Genomic DNA, 25,259 nt, shown 5'->3' with positions numbered 1-25,259 from the left:
ACAGAAAGATAGAAAAAGCACTAGAAAAGAAGGTAGATAGGAGCAAAAGCAATCAGGAGAACCTACAGTGACTGAGAAAGGCAAAGACTCTTCTGATAAAATGCAGATTCTGTTATGCAGAGAATGAAATCTCTATCCACATTCTCTCGAACTGTGAGACACTAATAGTCAGATTATTAAGAAATTTGCAAGATGTGGATGTACTCAAAATTGGTAGAAACAGCGTAAAGCTAATCGATAAAACTAATCAGAAACCAGAGAACATTGTTCAAGCAAACACATTTGTAAATCATCTAAGATGAGTAATAGAACTGTAGAATTCTTTTAAACAAAATAATTATGTTTGCTACAATGAACCAATACATATTTCTCGCTGACAATATCAGTGGAATGGCATTTTGTTAAATTACAATGAAAAATTAAAACTAAGACGAACGTTTTTCAAGTAACATATTTTTTACAATTTGAATAAATTCAAGAAAATCTGGATTTCATTATATTTATAAATATGCAATACTTTGTACTGACTTTCTTACACCACCACCTCTGAAAGCACATAATGAGATTGAATCTTGTGGGAAATGACGAACGATTATTCAGTAGGGAAGAGAAAAACTGGAGATCTCTTGGTTATTTTCTTGATAAAGAAATCGCAAAGAATGAAATAAACCAATAAAAAAAAATCAATCATACTTACGTTAGTCACAGTGACAACTGCGTCTGTCACAAGAGAATTCATAAATTTTTTACTACTAATTACAAGATGCATCTGCTCGATGTTGACACATTTTATATTCTTGTGCTTTCTCTATTTTATTTATATTTTTTTTAATAAAACTTATCAACTTGATTACATTGTAAACAATCATGTAATTAATAAATAACAGTAACAACTCAGATTCCCTTAATATATGTGATCGTTAATATAAAAAAAATCTTATGGAATATTTTCCGATCTAACTATCCACAAATTGACCTACATTAATAAAAATGTTCGCTTTAAATCTGTGCCTCGACACAATAAGCACTTGATGAAGTTAATTTACAGTTTGTTTGTTTGAATTCACTGTCAATCCAACACTACTACTTGCGGATCATTCATTTTCGTTCTCAACTGCCTCCAAGGTTTCCTAGCTCCTCTTCTTAATTCCGCTAACGCAATTTGCCGTCTAATTTTCCTAAAAAAATAAATGAAAATAATGAAACTTAGATAAATACTATTCACGTCAATTTTGACATTATGAATGACTAGCTAACCATGAAAACATGTTACTCAATCCACTTATAGAATCACAATATGGTAGAAGACTAAAAAGAAATTGAACAGCAGATCTACAAAGCGGATAAAGAGGACTTGTTGAAGAAGACTTCATCACGCCTTAATAGAGCTTGCATACTGTGAAGCCATCCCATTAGCTTAAAGAATCAGTAAGCTAATAACTAATAAGTAAAAAAGTTGGTAAAACTAAAGCTAAAACTGTAACAATCACTTGATTGGTTGTTTTTTTTGCAATTGTACTTACTTATTAGCTTCTGTTGCTCTGAAGTAAACGTCATCGGGTGCATCCATCCAACTTATGACTTGTTTTCTGCCGGATCCAGTTCTCGTCATGTGTGCTATTTTAGGTTTGCCATTAATTTGTGCGATATGACGAGGTAAAGGTTGAGTCGGTAACATTTGAGCAGCCATTAGAGCTTGGAACTGGTCAGGCCTTGTTACTTGTATGGGTTCCTTTGTTATTCTCTTTGATGGTGGTGGAGCTGCCAATGCCACACCTAGTTATATTAAAAATTGAAAATCATACGGAAATTTAAAAAAAGGAAACTGAATTCTACAGTATTTGTTACCTATTTTACTTAGCGATTCTAATTATGAAGATTTGATAATAAATATGTCTGAGAAATTGTATATTGATGCTGATATTTTCCATATCTGATAACTTACATCTGCCATTTTAGAATCAAATGAAATAGGAAATCTTTTCTTATCATTAATTTTTTCTGAGAAGGTCCTTTATGGCCATCTAAATTAGCTCCATTACTTTGAATCATAAGAACGAATCAGTCCATTTAAAAAAAAACAAATAAAATCTAATTAAATTTCGTCAAAATACAACAGGGTGGTAATGACCTTAGTCACTAGATAAGATTTGGGTATTTTATCGGGTCTATTTTTAAATTAAACGGCAACTGATTGGAATTAAACTTTTGGCATAATAAAATTTCTTTTAATTATTAGGGAATGAAAATAAAATGCTTAACTAACAATTATTTTACTACAGTATTGAATTATATTCAAAGTTCTATTGAAAATAATCAAAATAGATTATAACTAATTTAAATATTTTTCTATAAGTGAAAATATTTCATCTTGTTGTTGGTTCCTTCTCATGTCTTATTCAGTGCAGGCTTTTGCAAAAGAAATCCCAAAATAAGCAAATTTTTCTCGCTTGAGGAACACGCTACCGTCTTCAAAGTCGAAGTATTCGCTAATCCCAGTACAGTTTAAACTGCAGAACTTCAATAAAAGCCATAACAGTGTACTAGGCTTTTGCCAGAGTCCATACTCCTAAAAAAGATGATGATTGATGTCTAGTTCGTTTCAGCGCCCAGTCATTCGGGTAACAACAATGCTGATTCGCTCGCCAGGCTGGGATCATCGAAACCACCCATGAGCCCAGAACCCATTCTCAGTAGTCTGCTCGCAAGATAAACTCTGCAGAAATGGATGGGAACACCTGACACAAGATAAACTAAAGCACATATAAATGGCTTTTCCGACTCTTTTATCAATCAACAGCTCCATTTAAATAGACGCGAAATTCGCATGGTGACTGACGTTTTAACGAACATCGTATCTACGGTATACCACGGACGATCCGATATGCCCCTGGTCCACGGCGGATACCACGTCATTAGTAAGTGCTCAGCACTCATTTGTTCCTTAGCATAATAATAATTAGTTGTGCCTTTAGTACATTTTCATTGAATAAAAGTTGATTTTAGTTGAAATTTGACTCGTTGATTGTTGAGTAGTACTCATTTTAACTGCGATAAGACTGACGAAATATCATTACCAAATTGGAAACAACAAGTAATTGTTAGTTCATGGATGCAGAAAGGCCTTTGATTGGGCATGGGGTCTTTCACCGAAGATCCAATATATATTGAATATATTCAATGGTCAAACCCCTTGTCTTCAGTACAGTCGATTTTGTATTTCAAATTTGATATTTTAACGAAGTTTTACTTAAACTTACTTAACTTACCATCATCCCAATCCAAGTCAGAATAGAAGCCAGTAAAAAATATAATAATATTAAATTTTATTTATCTACATTAAATTTATCTGAGAGTAATTATTATTACTAGAGAAAGAAAAATGATCTGCGACAGATGTAACTAGTTTCATTGATAATAAAAGGGTACAAGTGGGAATTTTTTGATTTACTGTAGCCCAGATTAATACAAGTTGACAAGTTTGCATCTTGTTCGGTCTTCCAAAATATATAAGTTGTTCATAGAGATTCGTGTGACAAAGTCAGTTCATCAGCTCCATAAAACTAATAGTGAAAAATTGGGGGAAAATATGGTCAAAAGTTATTGCCAAAAAATAGATTTTGTTGCCCCAAAAAATTGACAATGCTAATTTGGCGTTAAACTGCCAGAAACAATTACGAGTTAAGCTAGTTAAGCATGGCTAGTTCAAATTTTGATTAAAAGAAACAACGAAAAAAAAATTTTACGATAAGGTCAACCAGCAACCAATTTTAGCTTTTCATTTCTTCTCACAGATTGAAATTTGTTGTTACTGCCAGTTTAACTAGCATTGTTATCGATTTTTCGACTGGTTTTAGTAAATAATTGATTGGTATATGGCTGCTACAGTGGGCCATTGGAGGTAGCAAGCCCAGCGGTGGAAATGCTTTAGATAATTAGAAATTAAAGATTCCGTCACAAAGCACGCAAGTCAGTTAATCCGGATTGCAAGTTCTGTGGAATAGTCGACACATCTTCTGCAACTATCACGCTTTTATGAACACACAGAGGAGCAAATCCTAGGATTTGACCTAGTGGAACGCCCGGAAGATTCTTCAATTTTGTAGAGAAAAATTCGCGTTTGTCCCTGTCATCACATTTTGTGTCTGAAATCGCTATATACAGTCATTTTTTCAAATTTGGGAAAATAATAGGAAGGAGCGATATTAGGTAAATATGGTATGTCATATAATTTCGGGATAAAAATGTGTTAGCAAATCAGAAAAAAACTGGTCAGTTATCGATTATACTTTTTGTAAATAATGAATCAAGATTGGAATTCAAAAATACTATGGTCATGATATTATTGCCTAGCAAATTTGTTTCAACACATTCCTATGATGTATTTATCTATGGGGTATAATGGAGTACCCAAGTTTCATATATGGTGAAAAATTATCTTGTATCACATTTGAATATATCTAAAGATATGTTTAACTTTTTTAACATGAGCTAGCTTTTTATCAGCATTAAGCAATCGAGGCACCCATATCTCAAGCCAGCAGCAGGAATGTTAATTCTTCTGCATTCTTGATGGTGAGCATATTTACTTCCTTTTTCACGGTGGAATTTCGAGGTGTAGGCAGATAGAGACCACAGAATATATTTATTTCTCAAACCCATGAATGAATAACTACTCTCTTGATAATAGCCTGAAACGTCAAAAATTTTCGAAAACAATTCTAATACTTACTATCCATTCCATTCATCTCTTCATAAGCTCTCCTCTTTAATGAAGGTGACATATTGTTCAATGGTATTTTATCTGCTTCTGGCTTATTGGGTACTTTTTCATAAAGCAAACTACCATCGGGAGCTTTTGGTGGTTTTGGAAATGCAACTCGATCAGGTTGAGGTAACTGTTCTTTAGCTGTTAATATCAACCATTGTGGTACAACTGCACCAGGTCTACCGAGTCGTGTGGCTATTGCCGTAACGCTACCTCTATTTTTCTTTCGATATACAAGCAATTGTTTTAATTCACATATTGTTTTACCTTCCTGCAAAAAGAATAATTGATATTAATAATATGTTAATTGGTTACTGGTAACATTCCAAATGACTGTTAATTGCTGGCAGCATTAGGTGTTATTATTTTATGTATACTCACCATTTGTATACTACACTCCTGTTTGACAGCTTGTATATTTATGGCAAAGTAAGGAGCCCTAGCTGCATGTCTCGGTCTCATTATGTGCCTGCACAATCTTCTAGAAATCCTCGTTATTGGTGTTGTGTATAGATAAAATGCAGTCCTTGTTTTCATTATTGGTCTAGGTGAACCGGACCTACAAAATAAAATATCACAAAATCGTAGGATCTTAAACCATACCGAAAATTTTTTGCAGTAGAATAAAAATAGTTTCAAACTAAAAAAGAAAGTACTTAGTGATAAGACTGAAAAACTTTAATCAGGAGACTGTTTCAGTTGAAAAAACAAGTAATAGATGGACTTTACACTCAAGAGGTTAGTCCAAAAGGATCTGAATATATTGTGAACATCAATACTATTGAAAATTTTTCAAAGAATAAATGGTAACAACCATCCAATTTGCAACAGCACAATCAACAGACAAGTGAATGAGCTGTCTACAAGTTATCACAACTTTTCTTAAAAGATGAAAGGAGAAGAAATTGATGAATGTTATCACAACTTTTGTTACAAGATTTAAGGAGAATCGGTTTTAGAAGTTTGGAAGTGTGGATTTTTTTTTGGCAGAAAAGATATTGTATTCAACAAATTCTGAGGCTCAAAAGAAGAAAGAGAGTCATTAAATGTCTGTACAAAGAAACGATAAATAAGGTAGTAAGCAGAAATGTTCACAATACAAGGAGTGCGACAAGGAGGAAGTCTAAGCTACAACTCCATCAAAACTCAAACTACACTGTCTGACGGTTTCAATAACTAAGTTATCATATTCATAGACTGAAGGTAAACTCCAGTTTGAATATGGCCAACGGTTCCAGAAAGTCCAACTCACTACATATTGGATTCCGACAACCAGAGCGCATTAATATATCAAAATACGCCGTTGGAGATGATATAATGATTACAGAAGAAAATCAGAAGGATCTACAAGCGAATTTAAACAACTGGCCAAATATTGACAGAAAACGGAATGAAAATGAACAAAAAGAAAACCAAAGTAATAAAAAAATTGAAATAACGGTTGAAGAGGAACTTATAGAACAAGTTAGTAGTTTCCAATATCTAGGAATTATGTTGGAAGAAACAGGAAGACAATTTAGAATCAAACAATAGAATAGATAATTCCAATATGTCCATTAATCAAAGGACTCATGAAATAAAAAGAAATTTCCAAAGAAACAAAAATGAAAGTGTTCAACGTAATTTACAAGCCAATTCTCACAGATGGCTGTGAATCTTGGGTATTGACAGAGTGAGACAAGAGTGGAATTGGTGCAGCAGAGATGAAATGCCTTAGAAGAGTCACTCCTTTCACTTTAGGAACTCAGAAACTCGCATATAAGAGAAGATTTAAAAGTTGAATTGGTACAAAAATACATGGAAAGGGGACAGGTGGGGCCATCTACAAAGCATGGATAACACAGCGTCAGTTAAGAAAATTTGGGAAAGCAAAATGAAAAAAAGAAGACTACAAACAACATGGGATAATGCACTATGAAAAATCTCAATAAAAAAGGAAAGATTATGAGTCAAAGTGAAAAATTTTGCGCAAGATAGAAAGAAATAGAAATTTTTTATATGAAATTAGCCAAACAGTAAAATTTATACCTATACGCCCTATAGGGTAAAAAGTCGACAGATTACATAAAGTTTTAAAAGTAAATCTTTAATACATATTACATAAACGTCAATTTCTTGACATGTGCAATCGATTGTCATACCTAATGACCAGTCCGTGGGCAGTAGCATAATGTCTTCCTAAATGTGCTTTAAGTTTAAATTCTTTTCCGCATCCTCCTATGTTACATCGATGCGGTCTATGCGACATACCGGGTAATCTTTCTTCGTCCACATCACTGCCAGATTTCTTTTTTCCACAATTCTCAAAATCCCCATCGCCAAATCTTGTCGGTATTTTCAATCCGCCGTATTTTTTCCAATAGTGCCAACACACTTGGCACAAACGACACTGCATATGTGAAGGACCCCACGCGTACCACTGATTTGATACTGTCACTAAAATCAAACAATTTTCATATAAAAAATATTCTTATAATGAGAATACGTTAATTTTATTTCATTTACATGTAATCAAATCATCACTCATCTCTCAAAAATTATGAAATGAAATTTTCGATATACTTTCTTGGCATTTATTAATTTATTAGACATTATAGGAATAAAATTGGTTTAGTTGTGAATAATCTAGAGATTGATCTAGAAAATTTTTATTCTAATTACGGATTGTGAATAAAATACTGTACAATGCACCACAGGATGTTATACATTAAAAATGTCAAAATCCCAAAAAATAATTCTTGAAGAAGAGTCTCTATTCGGGACTATAAAGTTACATCTTTCTGATTTTATAATTCACGTTTCTGTGTGATTTTGAATTTTCTAATTTTGTATGTAGGAAATAAATAAAATAATTCAACTTAGAACCAGCTCTTTATAATGAAGCAGTTTATAAAATACTTACCATTACAGGATTCACATGCTTTGCCACCCAAGGAAACTGTGGGATCTGAGCTGCCATTACTTCCGTTAACAACCCCTTTATTATTATTTAATGCTGCAGGATTTGGTTTATTGCTAAAAGAATTTCAATGGCCCGATATGAAAACTATTAATAAATTAACAGCTAAATATAAAATAGAATCAAGATGCAATGGACTTGATCTTGATCAGGTCAGAAAATTGCGTACTTATATTTTGTGCAATGATTCTAAAAGTTAGTCTATTTTGAGCAACTGAGCATAATCAGATTTCACTTCAGACTTCAGGGACAGGTACTTTAACTTATAGATTAAAAATGGTCCCCAAAGCAAAACATCCACTGATTTAGTTTATAATTATTGGCATAAGATTTTAAACCTTTGTAATAACTTTGTTATTAATAAAAATTATTTATGTGAAACTTTGGTTGCAGATAGTTGGGATTATTCCGAATCAAGTGGTGTAGAATTATTTGTTTTTATAAACAAATTTCTCTCTATTTTCAAGTATCATTAAATGCTGTGAAAACCCAGGTAAGTCTGCTTTTCTAAGTAGAATAGAGTAGGAAACTACAACACTGATCATTGGCACTGTCAAGCTTATGAAGAAAAATCCTAGGATTTTACCATGACTTGCTTTCAAGTAAACGACGCCCTGCGGATTTTCTCTCCCTTTGCACAATTGGAAAGCTCACAACTAACTAGTGACTATGAACCAGAAACCCTACTAAAAGTACCTACCTGATGTTTATAGAAAAAATATTCTGAATTATGTATAATACCCTATTGAAATTCATTATTTTCTCAGTATAATTTGATTTCGAAACTGATTTTATATAGCAATTTTTATGTATTGTTCTTTATCTATACTTTTAAAGGATTCACTTATTCAGAAAATTGAATATTTTAATGGGAACCTGGACATTTTTTCAATTCAGTCAGCAGTGGGGTGATAGGATTGTAAAGATAAAATGTGCGGGGATAGTAACCTTTGATTGTCCACTTAAAGATCTTTCTTTCATGTTTCTAGTAGCTCAATAGGAGAGACGAAATAACCATTGGTATAAAAAATAATAATTTTTACACTTCGTGATACTCCAAACTAATATATGAAAGAGGAATGGAAGACTCTTAAACAGTAGATGAATATAACAGTCTAAGTTTGCTAAAGGAGGTTCAGTTGGATAAATGGATAAATTAAATACAGGATGTCATTGATAGCTGAAATCTTCAAACACCCTAATGTTTCCAATCCCCATATTTTCAGTGTTTTAAGCTTATAGCAGAATGTATCATATCTCAGGTATTTTGGGCATATTTCAAGAATCATCTGGTTAAAAAAATCATCGTAGAGGGAAAGGAAATAGATGAAAGACTAGTAAAGCAACTGTCAACCCCTGAAATTACTAGGGATAGAAAAGGATACTATGTGGGCAATCAGTACGTACTGTCATTTCAGATAGATATAAAGATAGATAGATAGATATAGAGATATAACAGTCTGGAATTGCTTGTTACTAATAAAGGGAGTTCAGTTGGATATATTAAATACAGGGTGTCATAGATAGCTGAAATTTTCAAACAATCTAATGTTTGCAATCACATCTTCCATGATTGGAATGTAGGCTTATAGCAAAAGGCACACCCTCATCAAATGTATCTAAACAGAAAAGTGCTCAAAATAATTGGTAAGAATCAGCCAATCACATCTTAGATATATATCAAGAATGATAAGGGTAAAAAAATCATCATAGATGAAAAGGAATAGATGGGTAGGCCTTATTAAGCAACTGTCAACCCCTGAAATTACTAGGGATAGAAAAACATGAATACTATACGGGCAACGACATAATGTCACTACGTCACTTTGGAAATTAAGATAGATAGATATTGGGAAGAATGTTGGGTATTAAGTTATATATTATTTTGTTTTTTTTTATATTAGTAATACTTGTTTCAAGTTATTGCATTATGTATTGTATTAAAACAATATTTGTATTACTTATTGCCTTTTTGTAAATTTTTTTGTGAATAATTAATAACTAGTTGTTTTTTTTTCAATTCTTTACTTCTAAGTCCTTTCTTTATATTTTTCATGATTATTTATCTTGATTTTAGATGTCTTGATAGAAAATAACAGTAAAAATTTTGAACTTTAGATCTATTTAGGTCTTTATCAAAATAATTAGTTATTGAAAACATTTTATTCCATTTATACCACATTATATTTAATGGTCAAGAGTAACAGATTAATTGATAAAAATTCAATACAATACCAACTCACTAGTTAGGAATGTAGACTTGTTTCAATTTTGATTCTGCCTCTACAGCTTTGACTCTTTTTTGTTGAACGTATCTATCTGTAGTTTTCCACATATAATAATACTCAATTATGTTTTTCAACGTTTTCCACGGGAGAAAATCTTGACGAATATCGTTGAAATCCTGGAAAATAATAAATCGTAATGAAATTCTATTAATTTAGTTTTGAAATAATTTTAAATAGTTAACACCACAGGCATTCACAAAAAATGTACACAAAGAATTTTGAAAATAAAATAGAAACAATCACCTATTTTAATAACGTGTCATTCCTCATTTTCAGAAATGACAATTTGACCATGTTTGGGCATACATCGAATCTCATTTCTGATTCTATTTTTGAAAAATATCAAATTCATTCCAAAGAAGCTTTATTGGATTGGGGTCAGTGTTGGCCACCGGCCACCATAACTTTCAATCTCTTCAGGATAATTTTTAACAATGTATGCGATAAAATGGCAGCATATTTTGTTTCTAATATGTCAATAATGATTGTATGAGCATCGAGGACCTGTGTTGTTTCGATGATTAATTTGGTTGAATTTTTGTCACTGCTTTTAATAGTTCTATGTTGATTTTTGTTGATCGATATGATTTTTATAATGAATGGAAAATGTATAAATTTTTATTTTTCTTCAATTAATAATCATGTAGATATACAGGGTGTTTCGGAATAGCACTCCAATCTCTGGGGAAATGATTCTATAGGTAAATATAAGGAAAAAAGTTGTTATAAAAAAACTTCCAAAAAATAATAAGAAGCCATATTGAATGTCTCGGATTTAAAATTGTCATACAAATTTGTTAGGTCTGTACGTATTTTGACCTGAAAAATTGAATAAAATAGTAAATTAAAGATATTTTCAACTTGAATTTACTTTTTATTGAGGTTGTACACATCATTCTCTTCAGAATTAAATTTTCTACAAGTTTTATTCGAAAGTTTAAGCCTTTTATTAGGCATTTAACAAAGTTTTTACTCCAAACGTAAAAAAGTGTATTTTGAAGTTGAGTTTTTTGTATTTTACGTTAGTTAACGTGAAAACTATCACAGTTACAGATCGGAGACCTATTTTATTCAATTTTTCAGGTCAAAATACGTATAGACCAAGCAAATTTGCATGACAATTTCAGATCCGAGACATTCAATATGGTTTCTTATTATTCTCTCTATAACTAATTTTTATGCCTCTCTACTTCAACAGAATTGTTGCTACGTTTTTTTTTTCAGAAAACGCAAGAGTTATAAAATGTTGTAGTGTAACAAATTTGTTTTATTCTTAGGTAATAGATTTTCTACAAAGATTCATAATTATATACAATTTTTAGTTCATTTACAAGTTCTTCATGACAATCATCATGCTCGAGATAATGAAAACGAAAAAAAAAAATAAGTTAAGGTATGATTTCTCTTATCAATTATAATATATACAGTGCTATTCAAAAGTATTACTAATGATTGGTCGTTTAAAACTATAAAGGAATTTGTTTTTACTGGCTGATCATCATATTGCTAGGAACTAGTCATGTCGACGTCGACATGTACGGTGAAGCCGGTCCTGTTCGATAATGTTAATAGAATCCAAAGTATTCACACCGTGTTGTGACTCTTTTCAAAGAGATGGTTCTAAACTGTTTACGGCAGAATAGTGATTTCGAAAATTCGAATTGTAGGAAATTATTTGGAATCAGCAGAAAGTGATTCTAAGAATTATTGCGGATGATGAGAGTTGGTTTCCCCGAAACGATGAATCAAAGTCAAAAGTGGCTATCACCAAATGATCAAACACCAAAAAAAAAACCATCCGAAAGTGAAAACGATGCTCATGTACTACTTTTCCAGCCGTTTGGCTGGAGACTAACGAGACTAACGCTGTTTGTTTTCTTTTTTTTTACAAATTCCCTCTTTGATATAGTTTTTTTCGTGTCAGGCAATTTTTTCGGAAAATGTCTTCTTCTCAATCTAAGCAATGGCTTCACTAGATTTTCTAGGCTCGACACTGAATTTTTCTAGTATTTCCTTTATTAGTTAAAGGTGAAAATCTGGGTATGTAACATTTTTATGTTGGTCGTGGTTTGATAGAGTGCGTGAACTTTGTAGACTGATAAGTCTAATAGAAGAAAAAACAATTTTCTATACCACTTTAGAGATTTCCTAAGAGAATCTATGGAGCTCAACACCAAGTCAATTTTGTCGACGACACCCATGTTACGATACGAGTATTCCACTCTTCTTAGCTTTCCTTCTATCTTTTCTTGTTTTTCGTACTGTCCCACACGCATTCATGGCGTGGTCGAATAGCCAACAAAATAATGCCGGGCTGGTATACCAGTTATCCACATAGATCGAGTGAACATTTTCCAGATATACCTCTTTCAAAGTGGCAACTGTGTTCCGAAATTCCAAAAGCATAATCGGCGATTTCCCTTGATGCATCCGTATATACAATAAAGTCTAGGATGTAACAGTTGCCCACTAGACAAGTTTTTATTCCGAATCTGCTTCTTTTGGAAGGAATATATCCTTTTATCCTTAGCCTTCTTCTGAAAAACGTAGATTCTTGTCAACTGATCTCAGATGATCAATAATAAAATTGATTTTATACAGATGGTTGGCAGTATGATCTTCTTTATTATTTGCAAAATGCAACAATCGGAGAATGAGTAGAAATCTGTCTCTGGAAAACAGTTGTCTTACTATTGGTATATCTATAACCATATCAGTAGGTATTCCAATAATCCTGGATAGTAAGTTTTTTGCCCTTGCCAAAAAATTTACATTCTCCCACTTTCTAAGTCGTGACTTTGGGGAAATTGGGGTAAGTTCACAGCAATATTCATAGTAAGAATTTGTTTGCTCGGCTATTTGTTGAACGGTTTCTTCAGAAAAAAATCTAAGAAGGATTGAGATTTATTTTATCCATAGTTCGCGGATAAATGGATGAATTTGTGGAGACAAATCGTCATTAGCTCCAATTTTTTATTTTTTGGTTACAGGTTCTCAAACATCGTCTTCTGATAAAACGGACACATTCTTTCGCACACGGGTTCTATCCGTTTTTTTTAGAAGAAGTAGAGGTAGAACTTGAAGTTGAAGGTCCACCTAAATCCTGAACTTCTTCAGATGAAAAAAATTCAAATACACATCAACTCTTCGTCGATTGAATACGTTTTGGGCATTTTTTTACGTTTTAGCTTTTGGTCAGGAGTCAGATTTCTTGACACAGATTCTTGTCATGTGCAATTCCTCGTGCAAAAAATTTTTAACCGTTTCTTTATCGCCGTTTACAGGCTCGGCAATTATCCGGATGCTCATTCGACTATCAGCACGCACAATTTGGTCGATTTTGGTCACTGTTTCTGGAGATGAAAACGCACTAAAACGCTTTCCATACGTTTTTTCCATTGATCGATGCAGAGCTGGAAGTCTTTTTTAGAAGCTCTGACGTTTTTTGCTTTACCGTTTCCATCGGGGTAAAAGAGAATGTTATTTTATAACCAAAGTGAAGATACTATTAGCGATTTCTAGTGAGGATTTATAAAAAAATTTAACGCGTAGATGGGCCTGATTTAGTCGGTTGCGGCCATGTTGAAAATGTTCTGCCCCACTATAAGATGGCGTTGCAAAGAAAAGGTTAAACATATTAAATTAAATTAACGTTGCGATCAATTACAATAGTGATAAATTTTTGAAAAAATGAAATAGAAGTGATAACCATTAAAAGAAATCTCTTACCTTTCCATATTTATCTAAAGCCTCTTCAAAGAGGTTTGCCTCTGAGGCGCTCCATTCCTCCATTTCATCTCTGCAAAGCACTGGTCCACTAGAGGGCACCAAAGAACACAACGCACTCGACAAATTGTAACCGTGTCTATGTAACGTGTCCATGGCGTGAAATAATGTTATATCTCGACTAGCCGCTGCCGCGGACATATGCAACGAAGGCTGCTTAACACTTGAACTACAGTCTAAAGCTCTTGCGAACGTGCCTACCGATCTAGATACTACCAAAAACTGATCTATTTGTCTATCACTTAGGTTATGTTCGGGCGTCCATACTAAATTTTCTAGTTCGTTTAAATTTCGGTCGTCTTCTTCGGTGTCCCTAAGCATGGGTGGTACGTCGCATTGGTACCGAGAACCGACTCTAATTTCTCCTTTATCCGCAAGGAGAGTTTTTTGAGTAGGATCGAACACAAGGCAGTAAAAGAACATATCGTCTTTGTTTAGATATGAAGCCAAAGCTTCGGTTTCGTTGAAGAGAGTGACAGAGCATTTCCCTCGAATGTGGGTCGCCGGTAGAGTTTCCACCTGACGAGAAAGAAAGAGCTCTCGATGTTTCATCTGGTGTCTTTGCTTCGGACTGAGCAGTTCGCTCGCGCGACCACCCATTTCCGGAATAGGGCTCTCTCCAGATTCGTCTAAGGCACCTGGAAAATAATTAGTTTATTTTGGTATTTTAGTTAAATAATTACAACTATTTAACATTTATAGGCTCACGATATACACCGACTAATCTGAATCTGTTGCAAAAATCACAAGATGATGTCAAATTGCCACTTTCAGAAGGGAAATTCACTCAAAGTTGTTCATATATTGGAGATGGTTATAGTTCTTCCGATATCAATTGCAGAAGACAATTATGCAAGGAACAATCAATATTTCATAAATTTGGTAAACATCTAACAAACCGTCAGTCCACGTGGACTCATCATCTTCATTATTTACCATTGAAAACGTGTCGAATCGTAAAAATTTGGCCGAAACTATCAGAAGGCGTTGCTAGGTGAAATTCATTTAATTAATAAATTACCATGGTTATTTATACAGATACTTTGAAATTGAAACGTGTTATTTGCAATTAATTTATTTTCCTTTACGGTTTTTGTCACGTCTGGTACCCTGTTTAAGCCAAACTTTCTTATAGACAAGTACATTTTACTCGTCTATTTACGTTTTATAATCTATGGTAGATCAAATAAAATTGTCGGTAAGGGTTTTTTAAATTTGCAATTGATATTGGAAGAACTTTAAACAAAGAATGAAGATCATCAAAAATATAATGACAAGAGACAAGAAATAAGATAAACGAAAGAAAAATAGAAACGAGGTACAGAAAATGTTAAGAAATAGAGACGAATATCGGAGGGAGAAAGTCCAGTGAAACATGGAACTTTTTAAACAAAATTAAAAACACATCACCTCTAATACCTGCACTACCTAATACCAGTTTACATCACATTTATACATAAAAAGGACAACAAACTAAAATAGAACAATTATCGTGGTATATAAGTAACAAGTACAATAAGAATGATAAGGGATAGGATAGAGCAGGAATACTGTGATTACGAAGAAGAACAGAGCGGGTTTAGTACAGACAACGTGTTCTCTTTAAAGCAGTTGATAGAAAAGAAAACAGTACAAATGTTTATAGTTTTACAAAAGGCCTACGATAACATACCAATATCAAAATTATGGAAAGCTCTTGGGAGTGCCATCATTAATCAGACACTTGAGGCCATCCAGAACTTATATAAAGATCGAAAATAAAGTATCGGAACCTTTCATAATCAACAAAGGTCTGATACAAGTGAACTGCATCTCTCCAACACTTTTCAAAATAGATGGTTCAAAAGCTCTAACAATTTGGGAGAAGATATGCAAAGGAATCGGGATCCAAATCGAAGATGACAGATAGTTTTACTACCTTCAATTTGAAGATGATCAGATGTGCAAACGACAGAAATGACTTAGAATACACGGCGCGCACTATATTATAAATAAGAAAAATAGGGAGTGTAGATAAACGTAGAAACTAAAATGTAGAATAAACAGAGCAAGAACAATAATTAAATCACTAAATCGAATTTACAATGCAATGATTAGGAGTGCGTTGATATATGGATCGGAAACGTGGAGAATAAAAAAATGGGCGCCTTAAGAAAAGTAAATAGAACATAATGGTTAGATCGGGTCAGAAACGACACAATAAAAGAAGGAAATGAAATTGAAAGTAACAATTAAAGAACATATTGAGGAAAAGCAGTTGATTTGTTACGGGACGTGCAGAGAATGGGGGAGGAAAGATGGCCAAAAAAATAATGAAGTGGATCCTTCAGGGGAGTATAAAGATAAGAAGACCAAGATTATCAAGGACGCATTTAATAAGAAAATCGAAGAGCGTACGAAATCTGAAAAATAAGAACTATAGCAAAAGGATTAGGCATCGTACAACACCGAATACTCAGCGACAGGTTAGTCATCAGGCTTACAATTAATTAATCTTCTGTCATATTCTCTTCATTTGGCAACCGGCGATTATCGGGTGTTTCCCAAACTTAAAGATGCTTGCACCCCAAACAATTTCCGTCGGAATGTGGTGAATCAGTGGTTCATATATTTTTTAAGTAGGTCAGTATCGGAGGAAAACGATCAGTCCTCGTATACGTACGTACATTTCGTACAATTTTATGTACGAAATTCATTCAAGATTATACTACATACTTAAAACTTAAAAATTTTTGACGTCGGCTACGAGGCTATAAATCTGAGTTTGTTATTTGAATGATAAAATTTATTTGATAAACATACAAACTCTCTTTCACGTTATCTCTAAATTATTTATGTTTTAAACTGTTTAATACACAAGGGGTTTTGATACATAATAAAATACATTGCTTGGGAATTTATTTCTTGAAAATAACATCGTCCAAATGTAAACCGTTGTTGTGCTGCCATTTCGTAATTTTAGATTTGACATAACCCCACAGTTGTTGAAATGGCGCTGCGTGGAGTCTAACTTATGGTACCTCTCCTGGAGATCAATTTGCCAGTAAAAATTCCACGAGCTCGCGGCAGAGATCAATTGGACGTGTGTTAAGTTGCTCCATCCAGATGGAACCATGTTCTTTGGTTATGACCATTTATGTTTTGCATCTGATTTACGAAATCCAGCCTCTGACCAGTATCCTGAGGCTTCAAATCTTTGTGTTAAATGCGAAATAACAATATATTCCAATATATTGTGTTAAATAGACACTGCGTGGAGTCTAACTTATGGTACCTCCCCTGGAGATCAATTTGCCAGTAAAAATTCTACGAGCTCGCGGCAGAGATCTATTGGACGCATCTGATTTACGAAATCCAGCCTCTGACAGGATCCTGAAGCTTCAAATCTTTGTGTGAAATGCGAAATAATAATCTATTTACGTTGAGTAACGCTGTCTAAGTTTTCGATCGTTCTAGAAGACTTGGGATGCCCGGTTTTTGGTTTATCTAGTGTTGATCCGGTCTCTTCAAGCTTCTTGACGCATTTTCCAATAGATCAAGTGTTTGGTAAATAATTTAAAGGACGGAAATACAAAATTTTCTACGCGCTACAGTCGCCGAATTAGTTTTTGTAGAACACACGCATGTAGAACGGACGATCAGCTCCCGAGAAACACTCCAAATCGACTGAATTCCAGAGTCAGGCTACCGATTGAAGTACCTCCCACGCCCCTCCGAATAGCTGCGTTCATGCTATGAGTAATACAAAGACACCTTGTATTTGTCTGATTTTTCAAAACCGAAATAGACTTAAATCATACAAAATTCGTGTTGCAGGTTTATCAACGACCCTAATGAGGCATATTTTTCTACATTTTCCTTGGAAAAATGTTGGTAATTTGTTCCAAAATCTATTTATAACTTGAACTTTTGAAATTCTGTATACATTTATGTAACTTTATCTATAAAGGAAATTAGTATTTGGAAATAATACATACTTTTAAACGCGGCGTTTCATACGAGTCGTTCATTTTTCTAACTAGATATTAAAAAACAAAAAACGAATTTACTCCAAAAAATTTTTTAGTGTACAGAATCCGAAATAATGGATTTATTCCACTCGCTGAATACCAAAAGGGGTAACAACAAAAATAATCCGTCATATTTATTACAAAACGGTTCAATTATAATTAATATACAGGGTGTCTCAAAAGGATCCAACTATTTCAAGAGTGAGTGAGAAGCCGTCATACCGTATACGGAAGAGCAACGCTCGTTTTGCGTGCGTATTTCGAGAACAATCGATCATTTTATTCGAGTTGGACGGTTGTATCGATGACGTTATCGATTGCGCAACATTTCGGAAGCTCCAAGCAATGCAACAATTTTAGCTTGGATCTAGACATTCGATAATAATGGAAACACTATTGGCGAAATGCATCACGGCCGTTCAAGGACAACAAGAGCGCATGGAAACATTCAGTCAGTAGCAGATTTTATAAGCAGGCAGCCTCGACTCGCATAATTCGATCTGATTTACACCTGAAGGCATATAAAATTCAGATGTGCAAACTCTGCATGAAAATGATTACGTTATAAGATTGAATTTAGTAAATGCAATGTCAACAAAATGTTCTTCAGCGATGAGGCACAGTAAATCATCAAAATAGTCATTTTGGGGGAAAAAAATAATCCTCAGACCTTAGATAAACGTTGCATAGACCAAAAGTCACCGTTTGGGTCGCTATATCGGGGAACTGCATTATTGGACCTCACTTTTATGAAGATAACATAGGACATGTAGAGACACGAAACGTAATTTTTTCGGGCCTCAACTGCAATAATGTGAGCATTATAACCGGCTGACATGGTTCCAACAGGATGCACAGCACTAACAACTCTTTAGCTTCATTGCACGAGTTGTTCCCAGATATTGAATGGCCATCTCGGAGCCCTGATTTGACCCCACCTGATTTTTTCTTGTTGGGTTATATGAAGAGCGTGGTCTACAAGATTAATCCATGAAATTCGACAGATTTAAGAAACAATATTGAAGAAGAGATTCCTCGACCACTACTTCAAAGTTTTTGAAAATGTACGTAAACGGTTTGAGGGGTGCCATTAACCTGATGGCCGTCATGTAAACAATATCGTGTTTAAAAAGTAAAATTGTGTTTCTTATCTTTTAATTCATACCAATAAATACATTTGAAAATAAGAATAATGTTTTTATGAACCAAAGTAGTTAAGTCGTTATGGAACACCCTTTATTATCAACTATATACAGGGTGTTCCATGACGAATTAAAACTATCTGTATATGGTAAAATACTTATAGTAGAATCATGAAAATTTCTACGTTTGGGTTTTCGGATACGATCGTTTTAACTAAAATATTTTCAGTGATGGCCGACTTCCCATAAAACCGGAAGTCGACTGTAACTTTGTTATTTTAGATTAAACACCCTACATTTTGATACATTTTTGAAATCAACGTAAAATCTCAGTATACTTTTGTTGAAAAACTTTTTTCGAAAAATGCATACTTTTTGAGTTATTAATATTTTTGTAAAAAAATTGACCATTGCAGACCCTTATAAATTATTTTTTTACGAAGATACCCTTAAAGATATGAAAATGGTTTCTATGCGGTCACTTTTAGCAAGGTCAGACGTATTCGAATCTATGTTGAAAAATTTTTCATTTTATACAGGGTGTGTATAAAAAGTGTTCAAAGTTCAACTCAAATTTTATTTATTCGTTATTAAATTGGGCACAAACCATTTTAACAATTGCTTAGTGACAGTTAAATAAGTGTCATTTATTACAAAGCCTCAAATATCTCGGAAACTACTAAAAGTTGGAATATGATTACTAAATACAATAGGAAAGTATACATGAATTTGCCTTATTTTTTACCCCTGAAAGCATTAAGATAGAAAAACCGAGTGGTTCTATTTAAAAAAAAAATAGAGAAATGTGATATTTATGAAGTTAAATTTTAAACAATTTTTATACACACCCTGTATAAAATGAAAGATTTTTCAATATAGATTCAAATACGTCTGATCCTACTAAAAGCAACCGAATAGAAACCATTTCCATATCTTTAAGGGTGTCCACGTAAAAAATTATTTATAAGGGTCTGCAACGGTCGAATTTTTTACAAAAAAATTAATTAATAACTCCAACAGTATGCATGTTTCGAAAAAAGTTTTTCAACGAAAGTATATTAAAATTTTATGTTGATTTTAAAAATATGTATATTAATATATAGGGTGTTTAATTTAAAATAACAAACTACAGTCGACTTCCGGTAGAACCGGAATGAAAATATTTTAGTTAAAAAAATCGTATCCGAAAACCCAAACGTAGAAATTTTCATGATTCTACTATAAGTATTTTGCCATATTCAGACAGTTTTAACTCGTCGAGGGACACCCTGTATATATATTCCATGTCGTTTTAGAAACAACATTAGTAGACGCAGCCGTAAATATTCTACAATTAACGACATTGACTATTGTTAACTTTTGTTTATCTAACAAAAAAAGCTGATTAAAAATTATCGTCATGAATAATTTATCAACGTGTTTAGTTTCCCTGACACAAATGCACAACTTTATCAGATATCAATAATACCGAATTTTTTGTCTATTGACACAGGGTGTCTATTTCTTAGTGATCACATGATTAATGATTCGTGTATAATACCAATCTTACGATAAAGTTTAATATACGAGGTGTGGCGCACAAAGTAATTTTTTTTGTATCTTAACACCATTTTATTGTTTTTCTGAAAGTCAAAGTTTAATTTACAGATCACAGATGTCAACTACAAATAAAAAAGTATTTAATTACACTCTTTCTATTTGTGGGGTGAATTAATAAACACCGTCTATTACGTTCTTAATTTATTTACACACTATACACTAATTATAATAATTCACTTGAACAATTTCTGCGTTTACTTTTACTAATGGCCGGTTTAAGGACTCATATCAAAATAAACGACGAGTTGACAAAGGTTATTTCTTTTGTGCTTTTTCTGCAGCTTTTTTTGACTTTTCCTGCACTAGGGTATTTGAAGCTTATACTCTTGATGACTCCTACGGCGACCGTCTGTCTCATGTCACGGCGAAATGTCCAAGAAGAAGGAATTTTTGGGATTATTCTACGCACATCGGTTTGATTGGAACTAGATTGACAATGGCAACATCACCAGATTTGATGACTTTGAGGTTTTCTTAAAATATCTTTCCAAAACTATGACCCACTTTTTCTTTGATTTCAGCAATGTGATGATCAAGGACAGAAGTGTAACCATTGGAGATGACCAGAGTGATTCAGTACTATGACTTGAGTGGTGGGTAAAGTCTGATGCTCCCTTTGGTGGATTGCTTTTGGAGTCTCCAACTACATGACCACGGTATAATTGTTAACAAAGACATTTTTAACGTTGACACCAACGTTATCTCCGGGTACACCTTCCAGAATGGCTTTGTGGTGCATTTCAACAGATTTTACTAGTAGTGGTCGAGTAGGATGGGACAAAAACTTACCTGGTTTTAAAACACCGCAATGCAAAGATCTTTGTTCTATCATATAGCAGAGCAGCCCTAGAAGCACTTGATTCTTATAAAATTGGGTCAAACCTAGTATGGAACTGCATTGAATCTTTATGTGGGTACCTGGGCGCATGATAATAAACAAGCCAATCATCTGGCGAAAAAAGGTGGGAATATTTTTTTTATAGAACCACAACATTTCATAGGTTTCCCAAAAAACCATAAAGTCATAGTCATGAAGAAGTGGGAAAACGAGAGGAAATGAGAAACATGGAATAAGACCCCAGGTTTGGAGCAATCGAAAAGATTTCTTTCCTAATCCACCAACTGGTCTGAAAAGGCCCTTTCATTGAACAAATACGAACTAAGAACAGTAACTGGTATGCTTACTGGACACTACCACCTGAAGAACATTGGAGAAACTCTCTGGTCTATCAGGGTGGAAAGGATCAGATTCAAGTTAGCTCGATTGATAGCTTTTAGATGACTTGAGTCTTGAGGTAAGCCACATAGCTCCCAGACAGGTAGCACGACCTTACAAACAAGGTAATCTAATCTAATCTATCTACCAACTCACCTCCTGGTGTATTCTGTACATCTACAACGGATCAGTATTATGGAAACAAACCCTATTTGCAATCATTTTTGAATAATTAAAATCAATTATGAAACTAGTCCGCAAGCATAAGAATTTTGTGATAAATATATTTAATTTACCAATTGAGCAGATCCTAAATTACATTTTCATTTGAAATAAATAATCAACTGTTTAATATCCTACAGAGAATGTCTATTTAATGTTGTGTGTCTATTTTTAACATGCCAAGTTTACTTTGAGACAAGCATACAAAAGTATACTTATACTTGAATGGAAATAGTTTATTGATACTTTTTTTTCAAAATTAGAAATGGTATTTTTTACAAAAAAAAACTTTGAAGTATTAATTTATAAATTTGACAAATTTTTGGAAATTGTTTGAAATTATTACATAATAACTGTATACAGATTCATACTGATACTATTGAGACTGTGGACATTATTAACCATAATTCCATATAAAAGTAACTTTGCTTCTATATTTTTTCCATTTGAGAGCTCATCTCAATTTTTTTGCACAAATTTTCATTAGGATTCACTAATTTATACTGATATTTACCTCTACTTAACCTATAAACTAATAGTTAGTTTAAGGGCTATTCGTAAACTATGATCTGAGAATCATAGACAAATGGAACAACTTGTCTGATCGCTTTTACCCACTGGTATATCATAGTGGAAAGGATCATGATCAGGTTAGCTCGATCACTAGCTTTTAGGCCACTTGACTTTTGATTCAAAGTTAGATGGAAGTGCATTAAACCTTAAAACTAAATGAGAGCAAAAAGCCATAAAGTCATGGTCATAAAGAAGTGGGAAAACGAAAAGAAATCAGGAATCATAGAATAAAACCCCAGGTCTGAAACAATCTAAAAGATTTCTTTCCTATTCCACCAACTGATCTGAAAAGGCCTTTTTATTGAACAGAGACGAACTAAGAAGAGTTACTGGTATGCTTACTGGAAACTACCACCCAAAGAACATTGGAGAAATTCCCGACAGCTCTGGTCTGTCAGGGTGGAAAGGATCATAATCGGACGAAACCAAATTTAAATTTGATAACGACCCGAGAATATTTGAATTGACATCAGAAACTGAGAGCATCTGTGACAGCCAGACAGGTTACCTTCAGTCTCTGAAGACGATAACTTGGTTATCAAAACGCTCATATCAGACAGTGATAACGACCCGAGAATATTTGAATTGACATCAGAAACTGAGAGCATCTGTGACAGCCAGACAGGTTACCTTCATTCTCTGAAGACGATAACTTGGTTATCGAAACGCTCATATCAGACAGTGTAATTGTGAGTGTTGATGTAGTAGTGATGTAAACAGTGTTTTCAGTATGAATATCACCAACAATTCCAGAAATTCCAACTTAAGAAGTCAAAAATTGGAAATCTTTGAAACTGAACTTGCAAACTTAATCATTTTTCCCCTAACTTATTTTGTTCCCCCTGTATTATTATCATAATAATTTTTAGTGGGTCCTTAAAAATTTCAATGCAAAATATCCGATCATTAATATTAAAAATCAAGTGGAAATCCTAATTAATTATAACAAAAAAAAAATAGCATAAAATTATAAAATTTGTATAACGTTATTTTTAAACGGAAAAAAAAATATTTCTGTAACGTTTTACTAATTGCTCAAATCCAGAAACAGAATGAATACATCTGAAATACCCCAACATATAGAATACAATACAAAAGCCTCGACTCGTCCACTTTTTGCGTGTAATTATAAAAGTACAGTCTGTCACAAAGCCCAAGCATCTCGCAGTTGTCATAGCGACGCGCTGCGATCATGGTACAGTTGCGACATGATTTCGCGAAACAAGCGCTAGTGTGGTGCCGAGGCGGTGGGTGACAAGACAGGTACAGTCGGAGGGCATATCGATCGACTAATCAAGAATATTTCGCCCCTCTACTCATTTAGAATGTCTGAAAAACTAGAGAGACGAGGAAATAATTGATATACTCAAATCCTACGGACGTCCGCCGATTTCAAATTATTAAAACCCTATACTTGGTTACACAAATTAATATCTTACCTTTTTTACAATCCAAAGGCAAATTTAACAATTACAATATTAATTATAAAATCAACTGTATAATAACTAGAAATTGTCTTAAAATTACTTACATTGGTGTTTATCTGCCAACTGAATCAGCTGGCTAGGCAAGTCTCTTCGTCTATAAAAACACATCACTTTAGCTTCCACGTTTCCCGATGCCGTTTTATTTAATTCCTCTATACGCCTGATTTGATAGGGAGATGTCGAAGACGCCTCAAAATAGACGTAATCTGGAATATAAGAAAAAACACCTAATACCAAAACAAACGCTGTTGTGGCTCAATCCAATTATTATTTTTAGTAATGAAAGGTGTAATTATTAACAAAATGATATACATATTAGATAATAAATTAACATATAAGTTTACTAGCTTGTGGTTCATTGTTCCCGCATATTTTTACCTCGCGTAAAAATAGATCTACATTAGGGAAAAAAATATAGTTATAATTTTTGACACGATTGATAAAATTCACGAAGTTTGAAATTAGAAACTCAAACTATTCAATAATCTAACTGCAACTAGGTATAACCTTCATTTTTAATAGCTTATCAATAAACTAATTCTTTATCAAATATCACACCTAGCTGACCAAATGTCACGAAGATCGAAATTATCTTCCAAATATACAAATGATGATTGTTGACATGTGAAATATCTTTTAAATACCCCAAATCAAGAGCACATAGATAAGCAGAGCACAATCATAACGCAGATGAGAATTTCCTTTTATGAAGCCGGTTTAATTAAAAACAAACAGGTACTAACCTCCAACTCGATACATATTTGCAGCCATTTTCACAACACTAACACTGTAATCCTTAGTTTAAAAACTCCATCAGAAGAACATAGTCAAAAAATGTTAATATATTTCCAATGTTTATATCACTGCACGTAATACCACCACCAAGCTCTTGGGCGCCATTTTCTCGTATCAAACATCAAAACTGTCTGCTCGCGTCCAAAAAGAATGAAGTTGTCTAACTATATTGATAGCAGCGCCAAAAGAAACCATAGCGGACAGTAGCTAAAGGTTTTTTAAAATACTTTAAAAGATTATTTTTGAAATTTTCCATTATACTTTAATATAATCAATTTTTAATTGACTGTTTGGAATAGATATTAAATTTTATTCCTGTTTTTAGAAAAATGAAAATGCTCTATAACAATTTCTTTATATATTATTCCTAAGAACAATTTTAAAGTTTCTCGATTGAGATAGGATTACCCACTA

At 33.4% G+C, this 25,259-nt stretch overlaps 1 protein-coding gene across 2 annotated transcripts; it reads right to left on the bottom strand.

Moving 5' to 3' along the window:
- Positions 1-787: 787 nt before the first annotated feature.
- Positions 788-24,997, bottom strand: LOC130452892 (metastasis-associated protein MTA3). Of its 2 annotated transcripts, XM_056792393.1 has the most exons (11): positions 24,794-24,997; positions 24,095-24,256; positions 13,745-14,439; positions 9,971-10,131; positions 7,671-7,783; positions 6,910-7,204; positions 5,150-5,327; positions 4,733-5,039; positions 3,270-3,299; positions 1,524-1,776; positions 788-1,178 (listed from the first exon to the last, which is right to left on the bottom strand). In XM_056792393.1, the coding sequence occupies exons 1-11, from the start codon at positions 24,819-24,821 to the stop codon at positions 1,070-1,072; spliced, it is 2,331 nt and encodes a 776-aa protein (XP_056648371.1). In that variant the 5' UTR covers positions 24,822-24,997; the 3' UTR covers positions 788-1,069. The 2 variants fall into 2 exon arrangements, with proteins under 2 accessions (XP_056648371.1, XP_056648373.1); XM_056792395.1 differs by lacking the exon at positions 3,270-3,299.
- Positions 24,998-25,259: the final 262 nt, after the last annotated feature.

This window comes from Diorhabda sublineata, chromosome 2 (genome assembly GCF_026230105.1).
Source record: "Diorhabda sublineata isolate icDioSubl1.1 chromosome 2, icDioSubl1.1, whole genome shotgun sequence".
NCBI classification, from domain to species: domain Eukaryota; kingdom Metazoa; phylum Arthropoda; class Insecta; order Coleoptera; family Chrysomelidae; genus Diorhabda; species Diorhabda sublineata.
The sequence above is the reverse complement of the archived record's forward strand: the minus strand, read 5'-3'. Positions and strand labels throughout refer to the sequence as shown.

Excerpts from the sequence above, each read along its gene's own strand:
- LOC130452892 (XM_056792393.1), bottom strand. The coding sequence starts at position 24,821 with ATGGCTGCAAATATGTATCGAGTTGGAG. Across the intron at positions 24,257-24,793 it reads AAATATGTATCGAGTTGGAG|ATTACGTCTATTTTGAGGCG; the intron begins GTTAGTACCTGT and ends CTTATATTCCAG. Across the intron at positions 7,784-9,970 it reads CAAGTCTACATTCCTAACTA|CAATAAACCAAATCCTGCAG; the intron begins GTGAGTTGGTAT and ends AAATTCTTTTAG.